This window comes from Atta cephalotes (assembly GCF_000143395.1).
Source record: "Atta cephalotes unplaced genomic scaffold scaffold00032, whole genome shotgun sequence".
In the NCBI taxonomy this organism is placed as follows: Eukaryota; Metazoa; Arthropoda; class Insecta; order Hymenoptera; family Formicidae; genus Atta; species Atta cephalotes.
The window spans coordinates 3,425,308-3,444,037 of record NW_012130096.1 but is presented as its reverse complement, the minus strand read 5'-3'; the positions used below and the strand labels follow the sequence as shown (position 1 = coordinate 3,444,037).

Genomic DNA, 18,730 nt, shown 5'->3' with positions numbered 1-18,730 from the left:
TAAAATAAGTCTTACAGAATTTCATTTAAAACTGATTTAAAAAACAATATTTAGTTCTTTTCCTTTATTATTTTTAATTTATTTTTATTTGAGCTTTATTCGGTACGTTCATATACATGTAAGACTCAAAGTTAGAGTTTATAAAAAAAATTTTTTTTTCGTTTATTCACAAATATTCTATATAGAAGATATATTTTACTTTTGTGAATGTGAGTGAAATAGATGTTTTATTCTCACTTCGTTTATTTCGTCATTAAACAGAATTAAAAAAATAAATAAATAAATTAGGTGGGTCTTATTCGGTTCAAATACCTTAATTACTTTTTAGCTTTATTTGATACATCCCTATATCTGATTAAAGATTCTATACGTGTATATATGTTAAAAGAGACATCCGATCTATTCTGGAACACTATGCAGACAAAGAGTCTATTTTGATCTTTTGTCTGCACTCTTTCGTTCATAAAAAATTCATGAATCTTAAAGTCGATCGATTATTGTTGAGAAATGCGATTGAATCATCGAACAGACGACAAGCGTAGGTTCGTGAAAGCGAACTCCTCGCAGGATGTTGCCCTCCCCGTAAGGTGTGGCCTTCGCGTGGGATACATAACTGGCGTAGCGTACTCGGTAATGACCGCCGTGACGAAGCTAATTGTCGAATTACATTGAATCGACATCTCTCATCCCCTTTCTTTTTTTTCTTTATTGGCTCTGTTTTTTTGCTAAGACTTATTTCGAAAGAAACATACCGGTGCAGCGAGTTTCGTTTTCAATAATGAATAACATCTTACTGCATCTTTGATTTTTATCAATGGATTTAAACATTGCTATGTTCATGTTGTGACAATGTGAATTATTCTTTTAAGATCTTTTGCAATTTTTTGATTAAAGAGACGATTTATTTATTGCATTTTTTAAATTTTTAATTTTATACTTTCATTATAAGAAAGAAATTCTCAACTAAAAGCATATTAAAATGTTCAAAATTAAAGCAAGAATATTCTTTGATCATACATATTTTTCATATAAAATTTAGCTCATTAGAAACTCACTGTCTTAATTAATTACTCAAAGATCATCATGAAAATTAAGCAATAATTCCGCATTGCAGGATATTCGATATATATGTGGACTGTTCAGAAAGTAATGTTCTATATTTTTTCTCAACTATTAATAGATATATAGAAAAGTGAAATTTTACGTGCTGGAAATTTGAAGTTTGAAAAATGTGAGGTATTATTTTGTGATCTCATATACAAATACATTAAATGTAACCACAATTTTTTATTAAAAAAAATGTAAAGGATCATATCTTGGTGCGACATTAACACTTAATTGGTAAAAACTTAATTGGAAAGCGGAATTGAATATTTTCAAACAACGTCCAAAGAGTATATATATATATACCCACCGTGCTCATCAAGACAAGAATGTAACTGACCAAGCCAGTGCCATGATACTCCACCATTTTCGCATCGGCTACCACCATGATCTCGATGAAATATTCACGCGGTAAGGCACGTCGCGGCCTCCATGTCACGAAGGGATCCGAGTCCATCTCCGAGTCCTGTGCGTCTTCGTTTTGATAGCTACGTTCACGTCCACGTTCCATAATATAATATCTGGAATTCATAGAACAAGCTCTACAGATTCGTTGACAGAGCGTCCCAGAATATGCAGAAAGCGTATCGTTGTTCCTCGTGAAGATTAGAGTCAACTCTTCCGCGAAAATATTGCGAGAAAAGGCGACAATTCATCATTTTCAAATTTTAAATTAAACTTCCTCAAATTCCGTCAAAATTAAAACCCGCTTTAAATTAAACAACAAATAATATGCTGTTTACATTACGTTTAAAACTTTTTGAATTCTGAAGATTAAAATTCAAAATAGTTAGTTACAAGAAATAATACTGTTTTCAATTTGCGCACAGAAACATACAGAAGTACGCAAGTAATAATTACTTGTTTCAAGTAATTCAAAAGTTCATATATCCACAAATCTATCATAAGTTTATCATCAAATTTATTCGAAATATATATTCTAAATCTTAGTAAGTTTAATACTTCAATCAGGATTATTAAATTAAGTTAAATTTAATTTGCTTATTATATAAAGTCGCTTCTTCAATCAATAAAATTTTATAATATTCTTTAAAAAAATAATTTCTTGTTTTGAATACATAATAATGAGTTTTAAAAATTTGTAACAAGTATATTTTCAAGACTATCAAGAAAATATTCTTTGTTAAAGATAACCAATATATAAAGAAAGGACATAAATTGAATAATTATTTTTCTCAGCAACAGAATAATATTTTTCTGTGCGTGGAAACATTTTGCGAAATATTAATACAATATTCAAAATTTACTCATTAATTAATTAAGTTTAAGAACAAATTAAGAACAACAGTTGGAAATATCTCGATAATTTTCAAGACCTTCAAAAATGTACAAAATTTGCGTATTTGTATGTGCCTATACCTGTCATCATAATCCAATCTCTGAAAAAAATCCCGATGCTCGCTCAGCTCTGTGAATTGTTCGTACCTCTCTTCCTCCTCTCTAGGAAACCGATCCAACGATGCGGTTTTCCGCGTCAATGATCTACGCTCCCGCGAACGCTCCCCGACGTAAATTCTAGCGGAACTATCGTCGGTTAACGGAGAAGGGACGTCGTCTGAGTCATAATCTGTGGGCATCGACAATGCCAATTATAATCAAGTCAATTAATTCGGCGTCCAATAGAAGAATTCGCAAGAATATCGCTCGACGGAGTCAACAATTGACACCGTACCATCGCAAACGTAGATCCGAGGTCGATGTTATTTAAAACGAGAGACCGCAGTCTCGCAATAGATGTGACAAGAGGCGAGAAAAATTTCGACGTAGTATCAACGACGTTGTTTTGTGGGCAGAAAGTACGCGCGTCGCCAAGCTGTCTCGATGGTACATCAGAATCCGCCTGAGGGAAGACGTAAATGCCTGAACCTGTTTTGGTACAGGTGGTCGTGCGAGTATGTGTTGAGTGAAAAAAGACGCGACGCTTTTTCTCCGAAGCCTCGTGAAGCACGTGAACATGCGTATCGGAATTTCATATCGAAATAACCGTGGATATTCGCGAGATCGTGGTCCAGCGCATGGTAACATAAATAAAATGTTTCTTGATTCATCCTCGTTATTTTCGACCAATGTTGGAACCAAGATTAATTTACTAATGTTGGATCAGTATTAATACGCTATTGATATTTTATCGATTCTTCTTAACGATATGTTTACGAATATATTGATATTATATGAGATTAATGTAATTTTATTGTCAATGCGTGTCAAATCTTAGATATAATTATAATATAATTATAATATGAATAAATTATTATAATGTAATATATTAATTAATTATAATATATTATAATTAATTATAATGTAATAAATAAAGAATAATTCTCAATTTGTTAAAAATTCACGTTTTTTCCTTTTTAATAATATATTTAATACATAAAATGTTAATATAACTTTATTCTCAATGCGCGTCAAATCTCAGATATAATTATAATACATTATAATTAATTATAATATATTAATATAATATAAATAATTCTCAATCTATTAAAAAATAATAAAATAAACTAAGATTTCTATTTTGTTCAATAAAACATTTATGATGGTTTGTACATTTTGATAGTCACTGTTGAAACAAATTTGACTTGGTTTCATTTTCTTCTGCATTCCTTCGACTTGCTTCTTCGGACAGAATGACCCGCTTTTCCCGACTGTGTTACTAACGAACCACCCCACATTCCAAGCGGATAACGCATCGTGATATTGTAAAATCGAAATAAGTGAAACTTCTCATTTACCTATTAAGCCGCAGTTGCGACTTTTAACATCATTTTCGGGAGCATCGTAATTGGAGTCATCGTTTAAATTGATCGCAGCCGTAGGTACACGATAGATCGCGTGTTGTAATGAAGACCCAAGAGAATCCTTATCGTCCTCACGCCAATGCTCGGTAGGTTTAATGAAGTAATTGCCCATTGACGTCTTCATGTGACCAGTCTGAAAATAAAATTTAGGAAAAAAAATAATTCTGTTAATTTAACATAGTATTAACGAAATAAATTTATCATACTCTTGTTTTAATAAAATGTCATTTATTTTATTGACACTAAAAATTTCTTTATTGACTGAATTAAGGATCAAGCGAATAAATTACAAAAATAAACAAACATTTAATTAAAAATCAAATGTTTCGTTAGTATAAAAAACATAAAAGTAAATAATTTTCAGACTTATTTCTTGACAGACAAAAATGTAGATAATATTAATTTAAAAAATAAAAATGATCAATAATGATCGCTCAATACTTCTGTTTAATACTTCTGTTTAATACTTTTTGAATAAAGAAAATTATTTTCAATCAAACTGCTGTTTTAGCCAATGTTACAATACAGTTATTTTTTCTGTGCATAATAATGTATGATAAAATGAAACTAACTGGTAAAATTAATACAACTTGATAGAAATTTAATCGTAAAATAAGATTTGGCATCATATATATGAGACTTAATTACGTTTCTAAGAAAATTCATTTTACTCGAAAAAAACAAATCGATTGGAGTTCGCGAACCTTTGGCTCGAGTAAACTATTTCCTAACGATTAGACAGAATTACGTTGGAATTATTTATAAATGTGACGTTCCATGTAATCAGACGAATTATTACACATTACACGTTTACGTGAAATAAGAGAAGATTCGGTTCGCGTTTATTTTAAGCAACGCCGAGTTATAGACAGATGCTGTTAGAAGAGCGTTATTTACAAACGAAGCGCTACTCGTTGTTATCCTATCCACCCGCTTAACTACGATACGTTAACTTCCTTGATTAAACATTCGAAACGGAGATGAACTCTCTGGATCTATTTATTTTTTCGGAATACAGATTCTCGGCACTCGGCGCACGTGAGAGGAACGAACAGGCCGCACCTCTTATTTCAAATACTTGTGACTTATGGCCCGTGAATTTTATTATAGTTACATTATCAAAGATTTCGAGCTACTCTAATTCGATTAAATATAAATATGCATTCCGATGCTAGAACCGTACGAGAGCAAGGGCATTCCTCAGTGAATTAAAACTGGATATTATATAACTTGAAATTTCCTGCCGAACGACTCGAGTATAAAATAAATTAATAAAATTAATAGGGCAACTAATTAGCATATAAATAGCACTAAATTTCTTGAGCTCCGGAACAAATCTTTTGATAACACTGAGGAGACCAATTCAATGGAAACTTATCTTGCTGTGTCAAATTCCCTGACTTGAGAGTGAAGAAAATTGGAAAGTTATGTGTGCAACGTGAAACTTACATTTTTTTTAATTAAAAAATGCCCACTTTGCAGGATAATTAGGAGATTCAGGAAGTCATGGTGGATCCAGAAATTTATTATGGGGGATGGGGGATCATTGGAGCGCCACGAGTGAAATTTTTTTTTAAATCGAATATGAAAAGATAGAATATTAAATTATTATTTGAATTACATGGATTAAGAATATTGCTGAAAAAGATTCCAAAGAAAATCGAAATGTTCAAGACTTTAAATAAAGAAGACATCAGCACATCAAATGGAATGACAAATTTATTAAAATTTGTTAAAATTTATTGCGTACCTTCTCTTGCGCTGACTTAGTCCAGATTAATTTTGTTTTTGTTTTATTTTAAAGAAAGAGAATCCTTGGTTAACATATTTATTTTTAAATTATTATATAGAAAAAGTTTATTTAGATATATAATTCATAAAATGTTTTATTTAAAATTATATTAACACAAAAAATGAATAATATAATAGAATCTATGTGTTTTATATACAGGAGTTTTTTTCTTAAATTAAAAAATATTTTTGAAATATCAAAATTATGATTAAGTATTTCAAAAATATTAAAAATATACATAACATTTTACTATAAATTTTTAAAAAAGAAGACTCGAAGAAAAGGTCATCGCCCTTACGCTCTCCTCCCTGGATTTGTCGATTGCAGGAGGTTGAAACCTTAGCTGAGATAATATTTTTCGCAATAAGTGTTTGCAGTATTTTAACCTTATCAATATCTATTTTTGGTCAAAGCGGATCTTGATTATTCACATGCAAATTTGCAAAGTTTTCAGTCTTATTAAACGCCGATTTGGCTTATCAAACTTGAAACGCAATCATATACTGAAGCAAGCAATAATATTACAAATTATACTCATCATCAAATACGAAAAAAAAAGAATAAATAGAGATCATTATTTAGCTAGGTGCTCCTATATTAAAAAAAAAGAAATGCGCAGGACACGATTGGCTCAACTATACTATAATAACTGTCTGATTCAGACAAATTTGCATAACCGCATAAACACATAAAGAAAATTATCCAATCACATTGCTGTTATAAACACGCGCGTAAAATTTGATTGGATAATTTTTTTTATGCATTCATATATGCAGATATGCGAATTTGTCTGGATATATCCTAAGGGTTATAAAATTTACATAGAAATATAATATTATTAGATACCAAGAACCAGCCTTGACCGCATTTGGAGCTTTTTTCTTACTTATTTATATTGGGTTGTCCGGAAAGTTCGTGCCGATTTTGAAGGAAAATTGATACCCAGAAGATTTAAATTTTAGTATATTTATTAAATTTAAATCTTTTGCGGCACGAACTTTCCTGACAACCCAATATTATTCACGTACGTTGCGATCTAATTTAGCTCATTGTGAAACGTTTTAATGCAAATTCAAGGTCTATCTAACGAAGTAAGAAAGAGAATTGTTTCCTAGTGAGATCGTCTTGTTGCGAAGCGACAGTGCAGCGACCATATAGATAACGTGAATGAAACTTTACGCGATGCTAGCCGCAAACCATCGGCCGTAAGCGATGGCACGCGGCTCATATACGCGGCTTCACTCGATTCGCTTGTGTCTGCGATTTGCATTCTTGCAGACATGCGCCTTCTCTATTCCGCGGCACAAAGGCTGACTTGAGGATTACCGAGAACTCTCGGCGGGAACGCCGTTTTTCTCTCCGTCTCTTCTTCCCCGTGTCTCTCGCTCGGTCACTATTTTACCCTTTCCCTCGCTCATCTCCCTTTTTGCCTTTTCGATCGGCCAACACACAACTACGACCACTAACGACCTCGCGATTATCCTGCTGAAGCAATTCATCGACCTTTCGACGAGCGAAGCTGATTCAACGTGCCCCTCACGTCATTCAGTGAAAATGCCGCTCGTTAATTAATAATGCGAAACATTAAAAATACAGCCGCTTGGCAGTTTCATGGAAAGAACAATTTTGCTGAAGTAAAAGTAATTTTGCTGTTCTAAACATTTAACTAAATATGAAAAATAATTTTGTTGGATTATCCAAATAATTACGTACATTGTTAGACAAAAAAAATAATAATAATCTTATTCCTTGAATTAAATAATATTTTGTTAATTTTAACGTCTATATGCGACAAAATGTATAATAAATTAATACATTTATGTGAGTGTTTATTTTTAAAGTAAACAATATTCATATTAATACGCACTTAATGAATAATAAATTAAATTTGAGTCAATTGTTTTTAATTAAATTGTTCAACTCCACTGTTTTATGACATATTGAATAGCGATCTACAGAAATGATTAAAAATATGTGAAGGTAAATGGCCATGAACAAGCAACAAAATTTAAATCAGATAATAATATACAATTTTATTCATCAGATAATGATAATGACACACTTAACGCGACTTAAATTCTCTTACAGACTCTTCTGATTAAAAATAATATAAATTGAATATAATTTGACGTTATGAATTTAACAGTGTAAAAATTTCAAGCATGATGACACTGAAAAGATTTCAAGTTGAAAATAAACGAATTAAAACATTCTGTTTATATCAATCAGAATTTTGGCCATCTCAATTAGAATTATAATAGATTCAACCAGAAAATTCTGATTTGTCCATTTTCAATTGAAATTCTAATTAATGCAATCAGACTCTTTTTCTAGTGAAATAATGCTGTAAAATGTTTTACATTTTAGCAGTTTGAGCATCCTTACATAATTATTTTGATAGTCTAACAAAATTATCTTTAGATTCATGTAGCTAAATTTAAATACAAAATCCGTCCTCTCCATGCAGACATTCGGAACAACGTTTGCAATGAGATTCTTTACCATAATCGTCTTAAGTAAATGTCCTCATTCTCTTTTTGAAGGTGCGAAAAAATATTTGAAAGAAATTAGAAAAGAGTAAGAGAAAGAGCGAATTCACACGTGACTTTCTCTCACTTCTGACATTGTGGCTTAGTCGTGGCGGAGGAAACGCGGAAGCCTCGAAAGAATTAAGCAAATTAGCTAGTAATTTTCAAGTATCTCCTCGCACGGATATCCCTATCGCGAGAGCAAGCGATGTTAAATCGTGAGCGAGCATACTTCATACCATATTGCGACGGCAAGCCATAAAAATGCTGACCGCATCCTGTATCCTTCGCGCTTTCGTTACAGAACGTGTGCATTATGTTTGTTGCGTATTGTTGATTGTTTTGACTCGACACATCGAATCGACTTTTACGCCGAGGTCCGTGTTTATGCTAAAACATCAAAAAGCATGTCGCGACGACGGAGTTAAAAAACAGCGCTATAATACCGAGAAAGATGCCTGAAGACCCGGTACTACCGGGAAGAAAAAATATGCGAAACGCACACCACGAGTGCAAGGTAAGTTACGAGTGTAACGTTTCGTCGTGCACAACCGAGCCGGCTTAAATTATAAAGGCAGTTAGGGTACCAGGCCAGGCCAGAGTTATCTTTATTTAGGTTCCGCTTAATGCGCGGGGTATAATACATCATAATATAAGGTGCCTGGTTCTGTAACGTGCTTTGCGCGGCCTGTACGGAGACAATAATAGACTATGGTAATTTGATATAAGAACGCGTATCTGAATATATTAATATTAAATATAAATTTTAGCTCTTTAAGACAGGGATCATATATTTTTTTTTTCTAATATTTGGGGAGAATTTTTTGTAATACAAACGAACTTAATACTTCATCTAATTTTGATGATTATTTTTTTAGTGACTTGGCCATCATAATAATAACGTTATTTTCGAATCTAAATTATCAAATAAACAAATAGATAAAAAATTAGAAAAACATAATGAAGAGAGATGTGTTCATTCATCAGCAAAAGATGTGCGATTGTTATCATTGTTATCTCATATTATTGCTAATAATAATCAGCGTGTAAATATTTAAATCGTTTCTTACTAAAATATGTGATTGCTTTCAACGAGTTCTTTAAACTTTAAACTTTTAACATTTATTTTTGATATCTGAAAAATGCTAGTGTCTTATCTTAATGCCTTTTATCTTAATCGAAACACAGAGAGTTGAGAGGAAACTTCTTAGAGGAGCGTAAATTGGTAGGCGTTATCGTTTACAAATAAATACTTAATTAATTGAGTAAATTAATTACGTTTTACACTTGTGCATCGTCTCGTTGTCAGGACACAAATCAAGTTCAGCATTTCTGCAGCCTGTCTTTCATGACGAGGTGATCCTCATTAAGACAACCGCATAAAATGTCATCACAGACAAAATATCTCCAATTAATTCCGCCTATTATATTACACATTTCTGTCAAGGTCGTCAGGTCGATCCAAAACTGGTCGTACCGGCTCGAGTAGAACTTGCAGATTTGCGTTCTTATGATGCTGTTCCGTGCCGAAAAACAATATCGAGTTTCTTAGCAAATCGGGTGCTTCGAACACATTACAAATATTTCATCAATTCAAATGATTATTCACGAGATACAATTATATGACGTACGTGAGTTTTACATGAAGTGTAAAAGTCAAGAAATGCAAGGAGTATTCATAATATTTATGCCAAATAATTGCCAACGGATTACGTCGAATGCAACAATTATTCTTTTATCATTTATATCTCTAAAATTTTTATTTTATGCTTTATTTGGTGCTTTTGCATCCAACAAAATTTTCATTTGATATTCTAAACAAAATTATTTTTATAAATTGATATAAAAGAATTTATTGTTTAAATTTCGCAAAACGATACATGGATTTTAACTAATCTTTCATATTTACGATTATATTTTTACTTCCGTCTGTCTATAATCTAAGTTTTTTGTCCAGTTCAAGTTTTTACTGTTATAAACTTTCAAGGAATATAAAAAAAATTCAGAGTCATTTTTCAATATCTCTGTACATTATCAAATAGTTTTTTAACTCAAATATTAAAATATTTTTTTATTATTTTTTATTTAATATATTAATATATTAATATATTAATAATTTAATATATTAATTGAAAGTCAAATTTTGCCAAAAAAAACTGTACCAAAAAAACTCAGATTACGAAAGGTTAAAAATAATACAATACAAATTTTGATGTAATTATATTAGAATGATGTAAAAATGTGAGATCCTTCCTTTATTAAAACTTGCGTGAAGAACATCAGCATGAAGAAAGAAAGGAAATTGGTTCTCGATCTTGTACAAGTTGTCGAGTACAATTTTATGTCAAGTATTCATCCACCGACTTTTCCCATATTCATTAGATTGAGATATAAGAATGTTAACATCGTCCGTTATCACGATCGCCTCGCCAGCAAAATTCCGTACGATTTGTAATAGAGAGCTCCAGTTTGCCTAACAGCGTAATCTGTTATTATGACGATTCGTGACTGAGATTCAAACAAATAAAAAGATACACGATGATTACTGAGCCATGAGAAATTATCTCGAGTTTCTCGCGCGCGCGCGTCGGTTCTTGACGGCCGCATATATCATACGTGTCGAAAGACATATAAAATCGATATATTACGTGCATTTATATTACTAACGTAAAAACCATCGAAACGAAAATAACGGAAATATAATTTTTCGCTATGAATTCTCTTTGCCTCAATTAAACGATTTTTTCAAAAAACGTCGACCTAAAAAAGTTTTTATAATATTTTTTTAGAATTTTTCATATTTTAAATTTATAAAAATTTCTGTAAAAATACTTTAAATGTTTTTTTTTAATTTTATAAATTTTTTTTAAGTTATACAATAGAAATCTTAAAAATTATAAAATATTTCAAAATTTATATATATAAACAATTCTAGAAAAGATATAAACTATCTTATTGTCAGTATTTCTGAACAAAAAAAATCTGAGAACAGATTTTTTTTCTAAAAAGTTAGAATTATACAGAAATTTCAGAGCAATTCCGAAATTTATATAGAAATTGTGAAAAATGATATGAAGAATTCTAAGAAAAACTTTCACCAGGGATATATAAGGTCTGAAATTATGGGATTCTTAACGAGCTGTGCTCAAAAAGAAATACCCGACCATAAACTATATAATTTTCAATTCAAGCATAGAATATCGAGGGCAATAAAAAGGATTAGTGGATATCGGAAAATGATGAGAAGAGCGAACGATCGAGATAACGACCGAGATTCACTCGTCTCACGAGCAGGGTCGAATAATTAGGTCGAGTGGCTTGACTTGCTATCGAGAGTAAAGACATCAAGGCTCAACTCAACCGGGCGCTTACTTCTTCCTATTTCTATGTCTTAAACAGACGGCCGATTGATCAGTCTAACCTTGTCATGGCTAAATTAAAGCATGACCCAAATCGCTATGAGAAACATTAAATAAACGAGGAGCAAATTTTTTATTCCATTTTTCGCCTTTTCTCTAAGGAAGAAGATCCGAATTTCACATAAGGTCGCGAAAAAGATCCCAACAGAGAAGGGTCAACAACAAGAATGCAATTTCTGACGCTCACCAAATATACACTACACGGAAAGAACAATTTTGTTGAAGTAAGTTTAAAAATTATGTTAGATACAGAATTGAAAATAATTTTATTGAATCATCGAAATAATTATGTAGAAAACTCAAGTATGATAAGTAATACTGAAAAAGTTTTGACGTTTTCTAGCCATCAGTTTGAGTATCCTATGCAATTATTATATTTTGATCCAATAAAATTGTTTTTTGTATATCTAATAACATTTAGTTGGACGTTTTGCTATGCATTGGTGCGTATTAAAGCTGCTATAAACTGATTTAATCTGAGCGTAAAAATGAATTGCTAATATTTCGGATTATAAAACACATATTTTGCCTAACAACATAATAAAGTGAAGATTTCGTAATTAATCCATTTCTATATTATTTATACTAAACATATATTTTATATCAATATCTATATGTATGACAACTTTATGTGCACCAAATTATATGCGTCAAATCGAATTTACTTAATAACTAAATTTTAGACAATTATAAGTGAAATTTTCAAATATTTCAGTAAAATGTCCTTTCCATATATATTACACTGAAAAAAAGAATCTGGTTACATTAATTGAAATTTTAATAGATTTAATCATAAAGCTACAAATCAGACTTACAGTTAAATCTATCAAACCAGAATTACGCCGTATATTTCAAGATTACGCGAAAATTTTATGAATTATTTACATTAAGTTCACACGAATTTTTCTCATGTAAACAATATAAGCAATATAAAATGTGTATAAATTATGTTATAAATTGGATTACACAATACAGAAAGAAAAGTAATTAAGTTCTATGATTGTTAATATTGATGATTGTTTAATTTTAACATTAATAAATAAAAAAAATATAAGCGAGATAAAAGCTTTGACGCAATCCAATGCAACGACAAGAAAGTTTCAATAACTCATAGATTGTTTATACAGATGACACATAAAACATAATTTACATAATTTACTTTGTGTATACACATAGATGTAGATTATTTTATTATACACTTAAATGCACAATCCTGCATTTTTCTCAATGTATCGATTTTTCTTTTAGAAACTCTTTTGATCTTCTTTCGATCGAAATAACTTCCTTCATCTATCTGAGAATAAAACACGGTAATCAATCTTATATACCGTATCGTCTCGAAAAAAGCTTGACAAAGAATCTTTATGCATCTTAATGAATTTCAATGGATCTTAATAAATTTCTTATTCAGGTTCGCCTAAGATAATCGAAAGAAACGATCTTTGACGAAAACTCTAAAATGTTTCAGAACGAATTTGACGTAAGGAACGATAAAAAAATACTCAAAGGCTTCCACCGACAACTGGTAACCACGATGGTGAAGAAATTTCAGACAGTCCCTATTAAGACAATCTCAGACAATCCCAGATGTCGAAGATTAATTTATTCGACGGGATATACATTTCGAAGAATCGATTGGAGGACGACAACTAGAATTTCCGCGCGCGTAAAGATGCTTGTCATTTCCTCGATGTTTCGCAAAAGCGCAGCTTCGCAATCCGCGAGGGACATTGCGACAAACGCGACGTCCACCATCGCGTCCACCATCCGGTCGTGATGTACGGGCCGTCTCGCGCAATAAATCCCGCTCACGAAGCGTCGCAAATAATTCTTCTCTCGATCTCTAACACCTCTTGATATAAAATCCAATCGTATCGCAGGATCTACGTTCCCAACGTTGGAACATCGCGGTAGGTGTTGCAGATGACCAACCGTGCATTCCCGCTGAATGGCTCATGGAGTTGCGCGACTCAGATGATTCCGAGATGTTTGATATACGATCGAGAGTCGTATCTTTTTTTTTTTCTTTCGGAATCGGCTTTTGGAGGTACAGCCAGACGATTCCACCGGATGTACGTGTGTGCGCGCGCGGCACATGTAATCCAACAAATCACATAAAATGCGTACCATACACGCTGGCTAATGCCTGCAGGTCTATGCGGGCCTTGAACCTATTTTTTGCGTACAACTATTTTCAGACATCTTCGCGTATGTATCATAGAACATATATTTTTTTCCTTTACCTCTTTTTTTATCTTTACAACTGATAAATAAAAGAAGATGTTAAAATAATAGCCGATTTTTGCTGAAAAAAGTATAAATAAAATGAATAATGCTTTTTGAAGGTTTTGATCTCCAAATGAACCCTTTAATAATTATAAACTCTTTAATTTTGTCATATTCGGGTAACCAAAAATCTACAAAAAACTTATATCTTTTTTGGGCAATAATGAATCCTTTTTTTCAACATTCTGCTTTGTTGTTAAGCTATCTAGCAGAATAAAGTCATGATGACATCAACATAGAATGCATCAAAACAGCTTCAAAATGATTATTAAGAGACATCAAATTTTTTATGCGGACAAAAATATGCAAATGTGTACAAATAAATATGCGCAAATAAATTTCTACTTTGATTTCTTACTTTCCAATCTGTTTCCAAAAAAATATGCAATTGTGAGTGTGTAAGAATCCGATGTCTAATTATTAAAAATCGATTTCTTTTCGACTTCATTCGATTCATTTTATCGTGATCTGTTGTCTTGCTTGGATACATAAAATTCTATAAGATTGATGCAATTTGTTGTATAATTCTTGTATTATTATAGTCAATAACAAGTATTTCATTACGTAAAATTGCAACGTCTCATTTGTTCGAGTATAAATTAAAAATTTGCGATCTCTCCCGGAAATTCAACGTGATTTTATATACCTACCCGTCCTTTTCGAAAGTGGAAGCAAGTATAGCTACAGGTTTTAACGCGAGGACTTCTAGTTTCTCTCCCGATGCCACGTGTGCATATTTATTATGCCTATAAATTAGAGAAAAAGTGAATAAAAGAACGCGACGATATATTATTTATTATTATAAATTATCGATTCTTGACACATCGCTGATCGTTAACGATACACTACAAATGTCACTTAACATTTTATAGCGAAGTAGTTTTAAAGAGAAATACTCCGAGCTTCTTACAGAAAAAAAGGTCGATGAACTCTGAATCTTATGATGTGATCGTGGCACTCAAACGTTATTGAAAAGTATTCTGAAATTTGGGAAAAGTGTTGAACTTAACTGTACACTAAAAAAAAATTTTGACTAAATTTTAATAAATATTTTTTTGAATAGTACTGGCTAAATATTTATTAAATGTAGACATATATTGGGTATCCGAAATTCACGAATTCGAAGTATACATGATATTGATGATGTTTTATGCTAAAACAAACAACTTTTTCCTTTAACAAAATTGTATCCGATAAATAATTTTTGCACTTATTTGTTAACTTTAATTTGTTCTCCTGTAAAAACTACTTATCGGATGCAATTTTGCTAAAAGAAAAAGTTATTTTTTGTGTTAAAATGAACAATTTTTTCCTGTAGTAAAATTATATTCGATAAATAATTTTTGCATTTATTCGTTAACTTCAACCTGCTCTTTTGCAAAAATTACTTTTAGACACTATTTTTCAAAAAGAACAAGTTGTTTCTTTTAACATAAAACATCATGTCTTGTATTCCGAATTCGTAAATTTCGGATCATCCCATATTTATTTGTGATACAAGAATCATTAATTTAATTTAATTTCTTTTATTGAATAAATATTTATCTACTGCACGGAAAAAAAACACAGCTGAAAACTTCATTGATTCAGCAAATCTATAGTCGTAATATATAATAGTCAATTTTCTATGTTAAAATAACAAAGTTGATTGAACATTAACGATTTTTAAACCCTGAAATCTTCTTAGCTAGTCGATGTTGAATTCGCATAATAAATTATTTGCTGTACCACCCAATTAATTTTTTTTCCGTGTGTAAGTAAATGTTTCATTAGTATCAGTACTATTTATTAAACAAATATTTATTAACATTTTTTTTAGCGCAATGATCAATTTCGAATTTTTGGGTAAAGAGAAAATCGGAAACATTTATAAAAAACATTTTCCGATAAGATTAAATAAAATTTAATTTGAACTTTGCATCGAGCAACAACACTTTCTTCATCATTTTACGACGACGTAAAACAATTTAATGTAAACGTACTTGGATAAAAGGGGAGTACTATCCGTCTTCGCGACGGATAATACTCCCTTTTAATATCACTATCTTTCAGCCTCATGTTGCAAGCATAACGCCACGCGACTCGTAAATATTTACGAAATGCGGTGAATCGGTACGCAACCGTGCAGTATTTGACATTTACGATCAATGTACGCTTCGAGGGGCATTCCTACTCTTTCAGTACTTTCGGCGTACACCGAAAATCAACTCGTGTCTGCGTGTATTTTTAATAACGATGCCAATAACTAAAATGACAGCCATAACGATAGCCCGAAGTACATTCATCAAGCGATGGAAAATATACTTAGTTATCCCAATGCGACTTTATGCTAATCGACTCGCTCGGGAACACAAGCTCCAGGCAGATTTATCATCTTCATAATTGGAATTAACTGGCTTGTGTGTGCAACGCGTGTATAAAGAATCGCGAAGACGACGATTTTCTTGAGCTTGATCTTTGACTCACCATTCCGTGACAAAGGCTGACGCTGACCGCTGAACTTGGATCACCGTCGACTGACCCGCTGTAGAAACAGCCCAAGTGATGACCAGCGTGTTCCCTCCTGGTCGTGTTCTCGCTCATGTGTGTCACCTGCATCAACGTCACCGCGAAGAGGCTAGCTAATTAAGGCTGTCAATTAAGTAACGAAACGGCCCACCAGAGTTGCGGCCTTAGCTCGTTTCGCTTCAACCCCTCCCTCTTTCTCCGGTTTTTACACAAAGATACATCGCGATGATAAAGGCAATGTAACGTTTTATAACTTTTTAAAATTTCTCGTATAAGAGAGAAATGTCATTTGATTGATCCTCCTCACCTTTATGTCAGGAGATACGAAACTGGCATCGTGTGCTAATCGCAAACGAAATCGTCTTCCAAAGGCGGTAAATTCGTATTGTGGATGAGGATCCCAGACTTCAGCCGTCGCGTGTCGGAAGTGACCACTGTGATGCCTTTTCGCTGTGGAAAACTGCTCGGCTGAAAACATAAAAGGAACTTCGTCAATTAAAATAAATTAAATAAAAATTATATATAAATTATGGAATAGTTAGAAATCTTCTAGCTTACTTTTCAATCTAGGAACACATTTTGTGTATATTAATATTATAAATAAATTATATAATTATATATAAAAATATTAATATTTTAATACTTTTATATATAATTTCAAATATATGTGTTCATTTTTCTAAATATTTATTCTAAGTTGATATGACCGTCTACGTTAATATTTGAGAAGATTGTCGGAGATGAAAAAGGGCCGAGATAAATGGAGAAAGCAAAAATATACTTAAAATGTAGGGACTAGATATTTGTACACATTTTCACTTTCAACTAAAGCCAAAGATTTACAGTTTAAAATTGAATTCTATTTACTTCAGATACTTACGTGGATCTTCATATTGATTTTGACTAATTTTTAAAGGTTTGATGTATTCCAGATTGCCCTTAGCGAGCGGTAACACGTTAATCGACGCTGTACTATTGAATTCCTTTGTTTTTTGTATTCTCTCGGGAAGCACTGAAATGAAAATAAATCTTATGACATTCACACAATTTTCTCGTATCATTTTTAAATTTATATTGTTTGTGCAATAATAACTTTGAAAATGAAAAGAACATAAATATTTAATAAAATATTAAAATATTAACGTATAAGTTATAAGAATGTTATATGTGTTTTAAAATTGTCAATTTAATTATTTTAACTTAATTGAACATATATATACTTTTGCATAGAAAATGTTTCTATAATACATAGACTTTTACGAAGATATTGGATGATTTTTAAATCAAAATAAAAACAATTACGATTTTTTAATTTTTTATTTTATTTTATTACCGATTTTTTTTAGGAACAGTATATTAATAAAAAAATTGACGTATTTAATGTTTTAATAAATTTTGATTTTTATGCAGTGCTTCAATATTTTATTTAATTATTATTAGTTACTAATCTGTATTATTTTTGAATTTAATAATTTAAATAATTTGAACATAAATTGAACATTATTTTTGAAAATTTATATAGACAATTTGATAAAAATTACTACAAAATCTCTTTCAACTTGCAGGAAGAATCGTCAATTCGTTTTCCGTTATCTCTTAGTTCTTCTCTTAAAAAAAGACTCTGAAAAGAAGTAATTTAACCGCTAGAGGTTAGTTAAATTTTATTATCGATCACGGATCTTTTTCTTCGATTAGCAAACATTAATATGATTCATCAAAAGATAAAACAACTTTATACGCTCAAATGTTGACTGACACTAATTACTAACCGGCTGAACGAGCCAATCTACCGGTATAAACAGAGTAATTGCGCGTAATAATGATCAGCCAGCATTGCACGTTCTACGATCACGTTCCTGGCTCACCGATGTAGTTTGATCGAGCGATTTGCGTTTTTTTGTTATTACACATGGGCAGTTTATTATACTTACAGGAGCGCGACTAGACGTCTACTAATTTAGATTTAACGGCGGATCGTGGAATACAGCGAGACCTTGAGGAAATGTTTCGCGGAATAAACGCAGCGAACGCGCGGAATCGCCGCCGTGCCTAATTATATCGGGTTCTACCTATAACTCCGGTCTCCCGGCATAGTACGGCGTCTGGAGAAACACATAGCACCACACACACACAGGTTCTATAATTACGCACGACAGTTTTTTGCGAGACGTATCGAATGTCAGGTCTGAATCACGGGTCATGAGATAAACGCGAATGCCATACAGACCGAATTTACAGTTTTGTTGCATATATACATGCACTACCTCGTAG

General features: G+C 31.8%; 1 protein-coding gene across 1 annotated transcript in view; it reads right to left on the bottom strand.

Moving 5' to 3' along the window:
* Positions 1–18,730, bottom strand: part of LOC105621244 (A disintegrin and metalloproteinase with thrombospondin motifs 9) — a 42,902-nt gene that overhangs the window by 11,870 nt on the left and 12,302 nt on the right. The window contains exons 2-7 of the mRNA XM_012202713.1: positions 17,340–17,471; positions 16,767–16,927; positions 16,418–16,543; positions 3,861–4,059; positions 2,485–2,692; positions 1,415–1,592 (exon numbers count right to left, since the gene is read on the bottom strand). Coding sequence (XP_012058103.1) covers positions 1,415–1,592; positions 2,485–2,692; positions 3,861–4,059; positions 16,418–16,543; positions 16,767–16,927; positions 17,340–17,471 — 1,004 coding nt within the window. The remainder of the gene's footprint in view (positions 1–1,414; positions 1,593–2,484; positions 2,693–3,860; positions 4,060–16,417; positions 16,544–16,766; positions 16,928–17,339; positions 17,472–18,730) is intronic.